The 16395-nt window shown below is 39.8% G+C and overlaps 1 protein-coding gene across 6 annotated transcripts in view; it reads left to right on the top strand.

Annotated features, from left to right (window-relative positions):
• LOC121326251 (A disintegrin and metalloproteinase with thrombospondin motifs 3-like) overlaps positions 1–12370 on the top strand; it is a 53504-nt gene extending 41134 nt beyond the window's left edge. For 3 of the 6 annotated variants that reach the window (XM_041269484.1, XM_041269483.1, XM_041269480.1), the window contains 11 exons: positions 3245–3417; positions 5584–5717; positions 6166–6289; positions 6667–6747; positions 7681–7841; positions 8127–8292; positions 8565–8697; positions 9207–9414; positions 9865–9994; positions 10605–10715; positions 11085–12370. In XM_041269484.1, the coding sequence (XP_041125418.1) occupies positions 3245–3417; positions 5584–5717; positions 6166–6289; positions 6667–6747; positions 7681–7841; positions 8127–8292; positions 8565–8697; positions 9207–9414; positions 9865–9994; positions 10605–10715; positions 11085–11704 (2041 nt within the window). In that variant the 3' untranslated portion in view covers positions 11705–12370. Of the gene's footprint in view, positions 1–3244; positions 3418–5583; positions 5718–6165; positions 6290–6663; positions 6748–7680; positions 7842–8126; positions 8293–8564; positions 8698–9206; positions 9415–9864; positions 9995–10604; positions 10716–11084 lie in introns of all 6 variants that reach the window. The other 3 variants (XM_041269482.1, XM_041269481.1, XM_041269479.1) reach the window with 1 other exon arrangement.
• The last annotated feature ends 4025 nt before the right edge of the window (positions 12371–16395 follow it).

Below are 16395 nucleotides of genomic sequence, written 5' to 3'. Positions count from 1 at the left end.
GTTGAATCAATAAACCCCAAAGAATGTACCCCTGGCTCCCCACTGAAGACACCTAGGAGAAGAAAAAGGGAACTGCCAATGCACATAGAAAAGGAGAAAAAGAGAGAAAATCTTAACACAAAAAGGAAAGAAAACACTTAACATGACAAAGGGGTTAGTAAGCTGTACCCTACTGTCTATGTGAAGTCCCTCTGCACAGTGGAAAGTTTAGGAGGAAAACTTTGGTGGCCCGGGCGGAAAGATCATCCCCACTCTGAACATACTAGCAGTGGACTGATGGGCAGAGGATATTTCGGATGATGAAGAACAAATATAAGTGTTGACTGCTGATGAGGTCCAGCACCTGGTTGACATTTACTTTTGAAGCTGATGTGGCTGCCCCTGTTCTGAATGAATGAGAAGTGTAGAATTGTGAGGGAAAACCTGCTGTGGACACCACAGTGGAGAGATGTGAAGAAAACCAATCCCTTGATACAATGGACTGGCTTGAATTGATGAACAAAGGATCAGAAGATGAAATGGCTTTGCATTCTGTGATGTACTTCAGCATGGAAGTGTAGGGGCATAGAGGAGAGTTGATTTTTGAAAGCTGAATACATTGTCCTTGCCGCAGCGGATCCATTTTTGAAATGCGACACGATCAGATGAAATGGGAATCTGGAATGAGCTTGAGGTCATTGCAGCGGATACCTAGAGAAGGAAAGCTGGAAATAGAAGGAACTGTATATTCGGATCATCTCAAAACCTCCAAAAATGCTGATTGGCGTATGGTTTCTATAGTTAAATCATCGAATAGAGAGAAGCAGCCTTGGCGGAGAACTGAAACCAAGTTGCCGAGAATGTCTGTAGAAATAGGCAGGCACTTGGAAATTCCTTGTAGGAGCAGACAGACAGCTGGGATTGATAGAATAATTGGAAAAGAGATGGACATTAAGTGAAATTGGTGTTGAATTCCTGACAAATAGGATTTGATAGTAGCTGGTGACAATGTAAAGAATCCTTTGCATGAACTATGAAAGCCATGATCCAGTCCTCATTAAATGGAGTAGGATTAATCCTGCTTTGAGAGCAGAAAGTTATGTAACAAGCCCAACCTGTAGAGTATGAGGATCTGGTAGAAGGGGCAAGTGCTGAAGCCATGTAGTCTTGCGCTGAATTAAGTAGCTTATTGATCATTCAATTCCGTTGAAAATCAGCTGATTTAACTGTGGAGTTGCTGTTGCAAATGGTAGAGTTGTAGGGGCCACTGTGGAATTTGGAAATCTGTAAGAGCATCAGTTGCATTATTATAAAAGCCCGGTAGATGGCGAGCTTGTATTAGGAAATTGTTGGAAACTGAAATCCATACTAGCCGCCGCAGTAATTGCATGATAAGAGGGGAACTGGAACAGCCTTTATTTATAATGTGCACTGTAGCTATATTATCGCAGCAGAATAATAATGATTTCTTAGATATGACCCCATAATTGGGCAGCTGCAACTATTGGGTATATTTCGAGAAGAGCTGTGGACTTTAGATTTGGAGATAGATTTTCAATTTCCTGAGGCCATGTACTGGAAAACCATTGATTGTTTAAGAGACCTCCAAATCCCAAACACTATAAAACCTTTCTTAATTTCTTTTTCGATTAGAGAATGAACTACAGCTGGTTCTTGAATGCCAGAACAATGGTTCTTGCTTTGACTGAGACCGGTTAAAAAAAACGTTTTTTTAATCCATCGATTAAATAAATTTTAGTCAGGTTGTGCCCAGTTAATTATGTGGTTATCGGATGCCAGAATAGCTACTGCTTTTGCTGAAAAAGCTCTGTGATAATCAAAAAACATGGTCCATCCATATCTGACAGATAGTTCCACTATGTAATATTTATAGGAGTCTAGTCCAGCTCTTTGGTTAGGATATACAGAACACAGAGAATGTCTCTCAATATAGATAATCCACAACTCTGATCCAGAAACTCTGATGTTGCTGTCAATAATGAAACCAGATTGACATCCTTACCTTCGATTATGTTACATCTGATTTGTGGAGATACTGAGTAAGGGTAAGCTGAGGTTGGAGAGGAGGAGCCATATGCAGATGCAGTAGCAAGGTTGTAAATTGGAGGGGCTGATGAAATGACCAACGGTAGAGCAGTCGCTACAGTGTTGCTGCAGGAATTAGTGAGAGAGTTGAACTATGTTTCTCTTGCTCGATATTAGATACCCTGTTATACAAATTGCTCAGTTTGGTACTGACCGAAGATAATGTGTTGGCAAAAGGCTCCATGAATGATTTTATTTAGTTAAATATCAGGAAGTGCTGTTGCTGAATTTCTCTGGTTGGTGCGGCTGGCAGCTGATGAGAAGTGCTGGCTGTGGGGATGACTTGCTCTAGCACAGGCTGCCTATTGTATGGTTGAAGTGGCTGAAGGGATGGGTGCTGCGGACAAGCTTTTTTAGTGGAAAAATGGGTTCTGCTGAAATGGAACTGCAGTAGAGAAGAAAATGAGATTCTCGATCGCTCCCAGCTGGAATCACACAGCCATTTTTAAGAATGGTTTTTACTAGTTTGTTCATAGTCCAGTCCTTCCAAAACAGTCACTCGGGAGGAGCATCCTGAGGCCAAAGTCTCTTGGATCAGTGAAGATTAGGACCTTAGGTGGCAGGTAGACATGAAGAAATTTGAACTGGAGCCTGATCGGATGGAACTGAGGTGCCGGAGGGAGAAAAAATCAGGGGCTGGAGGGACCTTGGATTGAAGCTGGAGGAGAATGGACTGGTATAGACTTGAAATCCTAAGAATCCTCTGAATCAGAAGACAGATGCTGTAAGTTCTCCATTGTGCTTAATAGAAGTCGATAGTCTTGAAATCCACTTAGGTTTACAACGAAAATAAAAAAAGCACAAGACAGCTAGATAGGGGTGACTGATGGCTAATAAGATAGATTTAATTGATGAAAGGAGATGATAGGATGCAGGGGGGCCTAGCTCCACCCTCCAAACCACACTCACAGGTTAACATAATTATAAACTTGTTTATTTGTTCTTTAAAAGGACTTGGACTTCCACATAGGACTATATATAATATATATATATATATATATATATATATATATATATTATATAGCATATATATATAATATATTATATAATACACCTACCCATTATTTGGATATTCATGATATTATATAATTATAATATTATAATATAATGTCTTTATTATGTATTTCCTAATGACTTTGATTATAAAATGTATTTCCAGCCCCGCATATGGAGGACGTGACTGCCATGGATCCACTTTTGAATATCAACTATGTAATACTGAAGAATGCCGTGGCCCATATGAAGATTTCAGAGCCCAGCAGTGCTCACAACGAAGCTCACATTACCACCAGAACAAAAAACATACCTGGCTTCCATACGAACACCCAGATGGTGAGTTCATGTAAAAAAAATAGACTGAATTAGTGTATATTATAATGTATAGTGTCATAAATGTTGTGTTACTAAACTTACATTACAACTAACTACAACTAAACTACAATTATATATATATATATATATATATATATATATATATATATATATATATATATATATATATATATATATATATGCGGGACTGGGGGACCCTGGGGGGCCCTACCCCAGTAGATGTGACACTCTCGGTGCCAGTTTGGGAAAACTGGAGCGACTGGTCACCAGGCTACAGGCTTTCCAAGTGCAGTCTCATGGTACCTGTTGGTCCCATTTCTTCAAACCTAGAGTAACGATCTCAGGTCCCGCAGACGGGATTTCTCACAGGCGGAGGTGGAACGCGAACCTGGGGCTCACTTGCAGGACCTGGTATCGGGCTTATATCTTCATATTTGATTGCTTTACCTACCAGCCCTGACCCCTACCCCATAGCACACTACACCGTATATATCTACAGTGCCTTGCAAAAGTATTCAGACCCCTGACCAATTCTCTCATATTACTGAATTACAAATGGTACATTGAAATTTCGTTCTGTTTGATATTTTATTTTTAAACACTGAAACTCAGAACCAATTATTGTAAGGTGACATTGGTTTATGTTGGGAAATATTTTTAAGAAAAATAAAAAACTGAAATATCTTGCTTGCATACATATTCAACCCCTGTGATGTGGAAGCTCCCATTTTGCACCGATGAAAGAAATTGCCCTAACGAGGACATAATTACCTTACCATTGGCCTTCACCTGTGAACCATTAAAGTTGCTGTCACATTTTCTGGATAAAAACCCCACTGTTGAAGGATCATTGGTAAGGCTGTGAATCTGAAGGAAAATGAAGACCAAAAAGCATTCTACAGAAGTTAGAGATAAAGTAATACAAATGCATGGATTAGGGAAAGGGTACAAAATAATATCCAAGTGTTTGAATATCCCAGTGAGCACAGTTGGATCAAAAATCAGGAAGTGGAAGCTGCATCACACCACCCAGGCACTGCCAAGAAAAGGCCGTCCCTCAAAACTCAGTGCACAAACAAGAAGGAGACTTGTGAGAGAAGCCACAGAGAGGCCAACAATCACTTTGAATGAGCTACAGAGTTCAGTGGCTGGGAGTGGAGTAATGGTGCACCAGTCAACCATATCAAGAGCTCTGCATAACACTGGCCTGTATGGGAGGGTGGCAAGAAAGAAGCCGTTACTCAAAAAGTACCATCTGAAAGCACGTCTAGAGTTTGCCAGAAAGCATGAGAGTGACCCAGCTGCGATGTGGGAAAAGATTTTGTGGTCAGATGAGACCAAGATGGAGCTTTTTGGCCAAAACTCAAACCTAACACTGCCCATACCTCAAGACACACCATCCCTACAGTGTAGTATGGTGGTGGCAGCATCATGCTGTGGGGATGCTTTTCAACAGCAGGGACTGGGCATCTTGTTACAATTGAAGGAAGAATGGATGTAGCAAAATACAGGAAAATAATGAAAGAGAATCTGCTTCAGTCCGCTAAAAAACAGGACAATGATCCCAAGCACAAGGCCAAAGCAACATTTGAGTGGCTCAAGAACAAAAAGGTGAATGTCCTACAGTGGCCCAGTCAAAGTCCTGATCTCAATCCCATTGAGAATCTGTGGCACTATTTGAAAATTGCGGTCCATAAGCGTCGTCCAACCAACCTGAACAACCTGGAGCAAATCTGCCAAGAAGAATGGGCCAAAATCATTCCGACACTATGTGCAAAGCTGGTACATACTTACCCCAAAAGACTTAAAGCTGTTATTGCAGTGAAAGGTGGCTCTACCAAATGTTAATGTGTGGGGGTTGAATAGTTGTGGAAGCAAGATATTTCAGTTTTTTTTTTTTTTCTTAAAAATATTTCCCAACATAAAACCAATGCCACCTTACAATAATTGATTTTGAGTTTCAGTGTTTTAAAATAAAATATCAAACAGAACGAAATTTCAATGTACCATTTGTAATTCAGTAATATGAGAGAATTGGTCAGGGGTCTGAATACTTTTGCAAGACACTGTGTATATATATATATATATATATATATATATATATATATATATATATATATATATATATATATATATACTTGGTTTCTTGGGGCTGGTGTGTTTCAGAGGCCCAGAAGTGTGAACTGATTTGCCAGTCTAAAGAAACAGGAGATGTGGTGTTCATGAATCAGGTGATCCACGACGGGACACGATGCAGTTACAAAGACCCTTTTAGCGTCTGTGCCCGAGGGGAGTGCATGGTAAGTAGTATAATGACATGAGTGTATATTGAACTGATGTAGATGTTTGCAAATCTAAATGCCTCCCTCATTTAAATTATTACATTTTATAAATTTACAACATTAAAAGCATAGTGAAGTGTAAGAAAGCAAGGTGAAAGCATGGTAAAGCCCAGAGATGAATAGCAGAGCATATTAAATTAAATGATTGTAAAACCACAGGAAAACTCCTCAATAATTTAAGCAATAATCTTCAGTGTAAGTCTGGCTGTAAAAAAAATATTTAAATCTGTTTTTCTGTGTCTTTTGCAATAAAATATACCATGAGCATCTGCTGTATAATGTATACATTCTGTTGCAGAAATGTGATCAGTATGATCCTACATTAAAAATATTTTAGTACAGTGTCATTTTTAAAAATCAGGTTCATTCACATATGGCATTAAGACTGCTACACTGACTTTTCCAGCATGTGGGATGTGACAAGGAGATTGACTCCTTTAAACAGGAAGATAAGTGTGGCGTGTGCGGTGGGGACAACTCACATTGTCGAACAGTCAAAGGGACATTTGTCAAGACTCCCAAAAGACCAGGTACAAAAGCTGAAAAATTTAAGTGTACCCTTTGTATTACCCGTATACTGTAAACTAAACAACTTTCCTATTAAGATCATGCAACTATTACAGTTTGCCATTTCAGACTGGAGAGGGAAGGTGATTGTAGCTGTAGCACAATTCATTTCTGTACAAGCACACTAATAAAGACATATTACTCCTATTATTTTTATTAATAATAACAGCACCTTAGCCCATGTTTTTATATTAAGGAGTTTTCTCAAAAGCTACATATTAGACAATGAAAGTACAGTTATGGAAAAGCGAGTGTCGTCAAGTCAGTAGCTCTCCTTTGGATTTTGAATTTCTTTTTTGAGGGTTTATTATTACATTGTTTAATTTATTTTACTAAGCAGGCATGTTGAAAATGTTTGACATACCAGCAGGAGCAAGACATATTCTCATAGAAGAGACTGAGACATCACCGCATGTTATTGGTAAGTGTACTGGTTTGTCATGATCAAAAAGTCACTCTCTATTAAGGATAGAGTGTGAAACCTTTCATTTGTGTCACTCCACATGGTGAATGCAGGGGCTAGTCTGATGAAGGAGAGCTGTAACACAAATGATCTTTTCCTTAACAAGTAGGAATTCTTCTGCAACAGACACTTTACAATATATTTCTGTTACGGAAAGGCAGGAACCACAGTTGATGTCAGCGGATTTACTATTTCAGTTGTTCCCTTACATGGAGTGAAGTATAAAGACTGAAACACAATTTCAACAGCTTTCAGATTGGGCTTCACCAAGAGGCTTATCTCAAGAGGCTACAATGCCATTACTGTTTTACATTTAAGCAGTAATACCTGGCATAAGGGGACCATAGACATAGATGTTTCATGTTGTATCAGATCCCTTGAGCAGTATTTATGATACTCAGTCAGGCTTTCCTAGTTTTTTGTATCCGCTCTCATCTCTGTCCTGAATCAGGCCATGCAGGGCCTCCTGAAGGTTGTCCGATTAGTGTAGGTGTTTGTGGCTCTTCTTTCAGCACACTCACAATACTTATCTGCAAGGATTACTCTCTGAGGGAAAATGGCAGAATGCCAAGCCTTCCTAAAAAAAAAAGTATTAATTTAAAGGAAGAGGAGAAGGAAATCTGAGAATTTTTGGTAAAAGAAGTGGCATTGCACAGACAAGGTTTTGCTGTGAGAAATAATGTAAAGGGGAAAGCTACTGTATGCTTTAAAATTAAGATACAATATAAAATATACATTACTATACTACCTCAAAGTTACGACACCATTGCAAGAACAATAATAATTTACTACTTAACAATAAATATTAACCCATGTAATATAACGTTATATCACGTCTCATAGTAAACCCTTTTAAAACCTTTGGACTTTTTTTCTTTTGTTTCATTGCAGCTGTTAAAAATCAAGCAACAGGTAATTTCATACTGAATGCAAAAATTGAAGCCAAGCCCAAAACATTTATTGACAGTGGTTTGGAGTGGGAGTACACCATTGAAGATGGCAAGGAAACCTTAAAAGCTAACGGCCCCCTGCATGACAACATTATTGTTTTGGTAAGGATATCTGTTTTTAAGCAATAAATGATGTAAAAGACCAATGCAATGTGTAAATATCTAAGCATGAAAGCTAGTGTATTTTTAATCCTAACTCCTAAAATCCTACTAAATCCTAGTGTTTTTTGTAGTTCAATTGGGTATCTACAGTATCATATGATGGGCCCCAATCAAAAATATTTAATTCAAGTCTGTTTTTATGGACTTAAATAATGTTTTATATTAGGAAAATGTATTCCTTTTTGAATTTACACTGCCCTTTAACTAAAAATTATGTTTTAACAGGCAATACCTCAAGATGATGGCTCCAAAACCAGCCTAATGTATAAGTACATTATCCATGAAGATCTGTTGCCAGTTATTGGAAACAACAATGTCCTTTTGGAAGAGATGGACACATATGAATGGGCCTTGAAGAGCTGGTCACAGTGTTCAAAACCCTGTGGGGGAGGTTGGTTATCATAAATCCCCATCCTTATTTGAATATCTCTGCACACAGACTCAGAGTAAATTATACCAGGATATTACATCCCCAACAAAACTCATTACAAGACCAGGTATACCTATGAGATTGCACTTTAATCTAAAGAATAAATGTAAAAGTTATTCACTACATTCTTGGAAAGATAAGTCTATGTGGCTTGTACTTTATTCCTTAGAATAATGACCCCAACCTATAAAACTGGGCCATGCATATTTACGATGTGATTTGAAATGTTGCAGGTATACAGTATACAAAGTATGGCTGTAGGAGAAAGAGTGATAACAGGATGGTCCACAGAAACTTCTGTGACACCAACAAGAAACCCAAGCCAATCAGAAGACGGTGTAACCTCAATGAATGTAGCCAGCCATTGTAAGTCTTGCCCGGTTAAATAAACAAAAAAAAAAAGAATCTAGCACTGTATTCCAACTTGATAACATTTTGTCCAATGTCTTCATCAGTTAATATTTTTTTGTCTTCAGCAGGTCAATCTAAAAATAACACCCCTATAGCTGTACATTTTTCATCATGGCTTTTGAAGCATCTCTGCTTTTACCATGGTGTAGTAAAACATTATCCAATTGGTGCTTTATACTTTAAAGAGTTTTCTGCTTGGCAATGTCTAATTAAAATAGGGCTGGTTTTGATGTACATGTATGCTTGTGAGATGACTGAGAAAGGCAAAGGCACAGGTATTATTTTCTTATTATCTTGTATCTGTATATACTGTATGCAAGACAGTGGGGACCAATTGTCAGATAAGTTTGACTCACCCAGGAGTAATCATAGTAAATCCTGCAAGGTTAGAACAAATAACCCACATTAGATGCTCTTCAAAAAGAGACTGGCTTTGTTAAGCACAATTCTGTTTAATTTTGTAGGTGGGTGGCAGAAGACTGGAGCTCTTGTAGCAAGGTATGTGGGAAACTTGGATTCCAGTCAAGGGTGGTACAATGTCTTCAGTCTCTTCAAAATGGCACTAACAGGACAGTCCACACCAAATACTGCACTGGGGAGCGGCCAGAGAGCCGGAGAGCCTGTAACCGTTCACCATGTCCAGCACAATGGCGCACAGGAGCCTGGTCTCAGGTGGGTACAGATCCCTCACTGGTACACCACTTGCCCATTTTTTACATATGAATCTAAATGGAGGTAGTGACTGCAGCCACTGTGTTTTAGGGTTCATATAGACCTCACAGAATGAAGTTGTTGAAGATCAGGGGGATTTACCCAGTGGCATTTCCCAGTATAGGGGTGGTACATCTTCCATAATCAGAACTGGAAAGCATATTGAAAGGGCTGTCATGTATTCTATCATCTACTGACTATTTTGCTGACAGTGAAACAGTAAAGATATAAAACAGGTCTTTAGAGGTTTAAAATAAGTAAGTTATTTTCAACTAAGCATGAAGCAAGTGAGGTATACTACAGTCCAGGCATCCTGAAAGGTGCTGTCAGATTCTTAGTAAGGCAAATGCATATACCATTTATCTAATTGTTATTGTTATCACTTTTTTACATTTCCTTTCCTGTGTGCAGTGCTCTGTGAGTTGTGGAGAAGGAATTCAACAACGACAGGTAGTGTGCCGAGCTACGGACAACAGCGTTGGCCACTGTGAGGACGGCAAGCCAGAAACTGTACTGATTTGTAAATTGGAACCCTGCCCAGGTAAATCAAAATGTACATAGTTGACTGGTTGTGAATTGTATTGTAATTAAAATATACTGGCATACCTACATTTAAATATACATGATATCTCTATATCTGAGCTAGAAATACAATGAAATTCTGTCAGTATACTCGCCTTGCATTATGTACTGCACTCAAAGTCCCAGTGATAATATTTAATATTAAAGTCTCCACCCTTCATTTAGGTGTGTGTGTTTGGTGGGTGGGGATCCTGAAAATATTCCCATGTAATCAATAGTGGGAAGAATTGGGAGGTGCCCACACTTGAATGAAAGACATTTAGAGAAAGAACACTAGTTCTTTTTATGAAAGAAAGTCAGTTGGGGTCTTGTGCTAAAAATATATTTATTACAGGTTTCCTGCTACAAGTAAAAATGTAGTTTCTTAAAGGAACAAGTTAAACTTTCATTAAAAATCATTGTGCTCTATTATTTTGTCAATTTTGCAAAATGCACAACAGGAAAAACAGATTCTCAAATGACTGCAGCTAAATATAGATTGTTTGTACATTGTGTTTTTATTAATGTTTTTGTAAGCTGTTTTCAAAAAACTAATCTGCACATACTATTGCATTTGTTTTGTTGTATAGGAAAATCCATGTTACCTTCACCAAGCACAGAAACTGTTGAACATGTCACCCCCAAAGTTCAGTGGGTATCCCAGATGGTTCCAGAAAGTCCTGTTAATAAGATCTCTACCAGTAAGTGTTCATTATTGTGTATGGTATGAAGTAAATAGATGATTTCAAACTGCACACCTCCTGTGTTGGAATCCTGAATGATCTGAAAGTAGAAGTAATACAGTAAAAAAAAAGTGTCTGTCTAAGTTATAGTTAAAAAAAACAAAACATTGCATCCTAGCACACATATTGGGGAAATACTGTATCATTTTAATATATAACTTACTGTTCAAGAGGTGAAGGCCTAGAACAAAGGTCTAGCAAGTTAAAGACTGTTGTCCACCAGTGTCATTAATCCATTATCTTAACTACGCACTGGATTCTCTACACACTTTAAATGGAAAAGACATTCAGAGTGTTAATTTATTTCCTGATTTGTTTCATGCATAGATGAGCCCTGCCTTGGTGATAAATCCATATTCTGTCAGATGGAAGTCCTAGCCCGCTATTGCTCCATCCCGGGCTACAACAAGCTGTGCTGCGAGTCCTGTAATAAGAAGATAGCTACTACAACACCACTGCCAAACCTTGAGAAAACTGATTCTCTGGCTGTCCAGGCCAGTCCCAAACCAATCCCAGACATGGTAGTCAAGCCAACTGCCCAAAACCAACCTCAAATGACCAACAGAGCTGCTACAACAATGATGAATACATCGGCACCACTTCAAGCCTTGACTGTCGATACATCAGACCTCAGGGCTGCTGGCACCTCAATTTTGATCTCCACGGTTCAGTCTCAGGGTACTGCCAGCCGCTCCACAGCTGTAGACAGTGAAATTTTTGGAAACCTATTTAGACTACCTCCTGGCCAAAAAATAGTGGGGACAAGCACTGTAGGTGCACTGGATACCATGGCCTCAAAAAGGATTGCATTAGACTCCAGTAAGACTTCCCATAGCACTACTAGTACAAGCAGCACTTTAGGTTCCTCAGGTGTGACCAGGTCAAGAAGAGATGATTATGGATCTGAGACAGACTTGACACACCAAACCTCACCTGTAGTTACATGAATTATGACTTAATCTGTGAACATGCACATTTAATACTGAAGCTGACAGTAACATACCTGTTTTTTTTTTTGTTTTGTTTTAACTGTGACTCTGAGGCACTTTTTTTAACCAGTTGCTGCAAGTAAATTATTTCTGTGCAAGTGAATTTTGACCAGCGATGGTTACCTCAAAGTTGGCAGAAATTATTCAATGTTTCACTTACAAGCAGTGTATTACACAACACTCCATGCTTTACGAAACAAAACACAAAAATTGACTTAATCAGGTCTCCAGACTGTGACTAAAATAGTCGGCAACACGACTTAAAAATATTTCCGGCTACAGTATTTTTTTATGTTAGGCACTGTTGGCTCCTATAGCAAAATTGACCATCTGGTCAATGGTGACCATCACCATTGACCAAAACTCAAAAACACCAACAGGCAGAGCCGTGTTTTTTCACTCATTATGCTCATACGTAATATGTAAATACACCAATGCATTTTAATGTGCAGTGCATGTGTGAGAGATGAGAATTTGTTGATAATGATGATCTGGCGGAAAGTGCACCTTCACAGCAAAGAATTCAAGTGCATCAAGAATTTCCCTGCTTATGTTAAAAAAATGTATTGTGAGTTCCCTTTCAATTCGAAGACGACCACCAAAACATTAAGTATGGGATATGCCTGCCTGTTGGTATGTATTTTCTGAGCTCTCTTTACTAGAGCTGCCGATAGGCCCCTTCCCTCGGTCCCGCCTACCAAGATATTAAAAGCGTCATTTCACGGAAGCCATTTCTCTTTTTGCCGCTCAAGGTGCAAGATGGTACGGTAAGACCCTCTGTGTTGGTATCTGAGCGTTTTTTGAAAAAGAGCTCGAGTCTACTCCAGTTCCTTACCAATTTCACAGAATCAGTGACTCCTGATTCAGCCTTTTTTCTTGCCATCTTTTCTCAGTAACCTGCATGCACTTGCATTGCAGGCTGCTGTTTTCTATCTGTGATATAAAAGTCGACTGCCTGTGCAGTATTGATTTAAAGGAGCGAGTGTTATTGTCTCTTCCAGCCTTCACTTGCGTGGAAGCATGCCAACGGCGCTAGGCTTCGCCTTACCCCCACTGTTGAGCGACTCTGCTAGCTGCTGTTAGCAGTTAAATATATATAAAATATATATTGTTGTTGACGAAATACCTTGTTGGCACATCTCAAGTGCACACCCGGTACTCCCGCTTGCCTGTGTTGTGCTACTGCTGTAATAAATAAATAAATAAATAAATAAACACTGGGCTGTATTTTTACTAGCCCTGTTGTAGAATTGACCACGCTGACTACCTCGGCCCTCCCACCTCAGTGCGTTGGGCCTTAGAAAAAAAAAAAAAAAAAAAAAAAAAAAAAAATCTTGCAACAACAGCAGTGTGTTCCCACTATTATGGTTTATTGTACTCCGTCCACAGATTCGCCGGCCGCGGCTTCGGCCTGTGTGACCCCTAGTATATGCTAAGCACAGACGACACACTCTTAGGGTAGGCATCGCTGCTTCAGCTGCCCCCCAGTGCTTCGGTACCTCGGTGCCCGGTGCACATGGAGCGTTCGGTGCTTAGATCACTCATTGCGCACAGTGCTCGGTGCCCTCTGTGCACAGCGCCTCGGTTCTTATGTTACCCCAGTGCACACGGTGCTCAGTGCACTCAGTATACATGGTGCTCGGTGCGCACGGAGCTTGGTGCACATAGCGCTTCAGTGCATGCGCTAGTTGGTGCAAGGCGGTGCAATTAGTGTGTTACACCCGTGGTTCCATGTTTGTGCATCTTGCAAGGCGAACATGCCACTCAATGATAGGCACTCACTTTGCATGCAGTGCCTAGGGGTCCAACATGCCACTGAGGCCATGGGAAGAGAGTACTTCTGCGACTTATGCGGGGCTTTTCAGTTCAGAATACGTCGCAATAGGCTCAAAAGGGCCTTGGGGATAGAGGCTCAGTCTCCCACAGTGGAGCTATTAGCAGTCCCTGGGGCCCCATCCCCGCTCCTCCAACTTTCGCAGGGCCCCTCGCAGGAGATCCCCTACGCTGTGGCTCCTGTGCCATAATCTCGTAGTAAGTCCCCCTCTACCCAGATGAAAAGGGTGACGCATTCTAGGCAGGCAAGGGACATTATTTACCTCAAGGAGCAAATTGCCCAGGTCCTTGAGCTACTGTCGAGGCAGCAAGCTCCTACGGTATTGGTAGAGGTCCCGGCCCCGTTACCATCCTCACAGCTTCAGCCTCTGGGTCTCCCATGGAAGCCCAGGCCGAGCCAGAGCTGCAGCCCTTGATGGCGGAGAAGGACCCGCTATCTTTAGCGGCCTTCACATATTTTAGCTAACCGGTTTCTCAAAGGCGCTCGTGGTTACGCCTTCCCAGGAGGTCCGTTGTCTCCAAATGGAGCCTTGATGTTATACCGGAGGCTCTCACGAAGGCACCGTTTGAGCCTATACACTCCATAGAGTTGAAGCATGTCTGTGAAGACAGCTTTCCTCTTGGCTATCACCACCGCAAAGTGGGTTAGTGAGCTGCAGGCGCTGACGTTGTACAGCTCCTGTATGCGTATTTGGGACGATGGCAGCAGGGTGTCTCTGCTTGTAAACCCTGTTTTCCTCCCCAAGGTGAATACATCCTTCCACATGAATAAATCTGTGGAAGAATCAGTCTTTCCATCCACCTCCGTTTGCTGAGGCAGTCATCCCAGAAGGGGCCTATCGGCAGCTCTGCTATAGAGAGCTCAGAAAAGACCTACCACTAGGCAGACATATCCCATATGTAATGTTTTGGTGGTCATCTTCTCTTTCAGGGAACCAGGATTACAGTAAGTAACCTAACATTTTGCAGTAAAGAAGGGCCAGTTGTGCAGGGAAAAGTGATTTTATTTCTGGAATTAACCATTTTCAGAAAGGGTCTGTGAAGAAGCACGGTGAAAGCAGAAAACGCAGAAGTGCTAGGGAATATGTTATTGCAAAGAGTATGCCAATCCAGACAAAAAAAAAAAAAAACGTTTAGGGAATTAAAAATGAAATTCAATGCTGCTTACAAATTCTAAATATGAAATAAGTAATTGTTGTATATCAGGGACACGCAACCCGTGGTCTGATTGCGGTCCAGTGTATTTATTCCATTTCACTTATGCATATATCGTAAATATTTTTTTTTTTAACTTTGCTGACTTGCTTTTTCTCATTTTTCACATAAAATGCAACACACATTTTTAATTCCTACAGCAGAGTGTAATTACTTCTCATCAACTTAAGTCTACAACTAATTTCATGAGTCTTCCTCTCCTTTCTCAAAAGCACACACCCACTGCATTGAAAGAACCCATTCCCAACATAGGAGTCAGGCTTGTTGCTAAGGGGGTGACGTCACTGGTGTATATATGGTAACAGTACAGTATTAATACTTTGTTTTTAATTTTTTTATATATTTTTGTTTGTGATGTGTATCGTGCAGTACGAAATCAAATTAGCAGTAATTCTAAGGGAAATTGCCTATATAGATTCCTATGTATATTGCAGCTAAGGATTAAACACAGATTATTCCTTAGTAATGTGCAGCCCGCTATAAACATTAGGTTAAACTTGTTTTCTGGATATGCGACCCGTAATAGTTTGGTTGCGTACCTTTGTTGATACTTCACTAGCCTAAGTTAAGGTTAAATTTGAGTTCAGAGTACTAAGTTAAGGAAACCGAGTTCACTTCTAAAGCGGCAAAGATATAAAATGACCTCATGAGGATGTGTTACAGCAACACTTTTTGAGGACAGCTGCAGTGGCAGAATAGCAGACTGAAAGACAGGCATGGCAGAGCAAGTTAGCGTCAGACAACATAAATGAACAGTGAGGGAGCAAACAAGTGAGTGCAAACAATACGTTTCTGTTTTGCATCATTTTAGTGCTACAACAAGCTTTTATTGTAATTTAAGCAGTTGAATATGGAAACACTCAAAAAGTGGCACCCAAAAATTGGATTTGGCACCTTGAACCTTTGGCTTAGGAGGAGCCATTGGCTCTTTCGGTAAAACGTTAGTCTGGAGAACTGTTAATGGTGCTGTATACAACTTAATGGACTATACAAACATGTTTTAGTTTATTGGAAGCATTGTTGATAATTACTTGTTCAGTTAATACAGTATGTTTGTTAACCCAATGTATAAGTGCATTGGAATTACATATTGTACTTATTTTGTGAAACATTGATGTTTGAAATAAGTTAAATGCATTATGGGATTTATGGTGTATGGAGAATACATCACCCAGAATAGGGACCTATGTAAACCCTGTCTCTTGGTGCTTACCTGTTATATACCTCCACCTGGTACCCCTAAAAGAATGCCTGCTTCTTAGAGTATGTGCTCAGTGACTTTAATCTGAAGGCTGTGCTGCCTAATAAATGATAGCGATGTACATAGCTCTACATCCCAGCACACACATTGCCTTTTGTCAAACGTACAAAGACTTAATTATTTTTTATTTCCTAGTACTGTTACAGTCTTTTAACTTATATATTTTCAAGTAATATTGTATATAGTGTACATTTCAACATTGTACGAAAAATGAACAAGAAACCATGTAGTATGAAGTGTAATGTATTGGGAAGGTACAGTAAATAGGGTTAGATAATGTGAGCTTGTAAAATACGTCACATGTTGCTGCTTGTTATGTTATTTCATGCCTGAGTTACAT

The sequence above is a fragment of the Polyodon spathula genome, chromosome 13 (assembly GCF_017654505.1).
Source record: "Polyodon spathula isolate WHYD16114869_AA chromosome 13, ASM1765450v1, whole genome shotgun sequence".
NCBI lineage: Eukaryota > Metazoa > Chordata > Actinopteri > Acipenseriformes > Polyodontidae > Polyodon > Polyodon spathula.
This window is presented reverse-complemented; position numbering and strand designations above follow the sequence as displayed.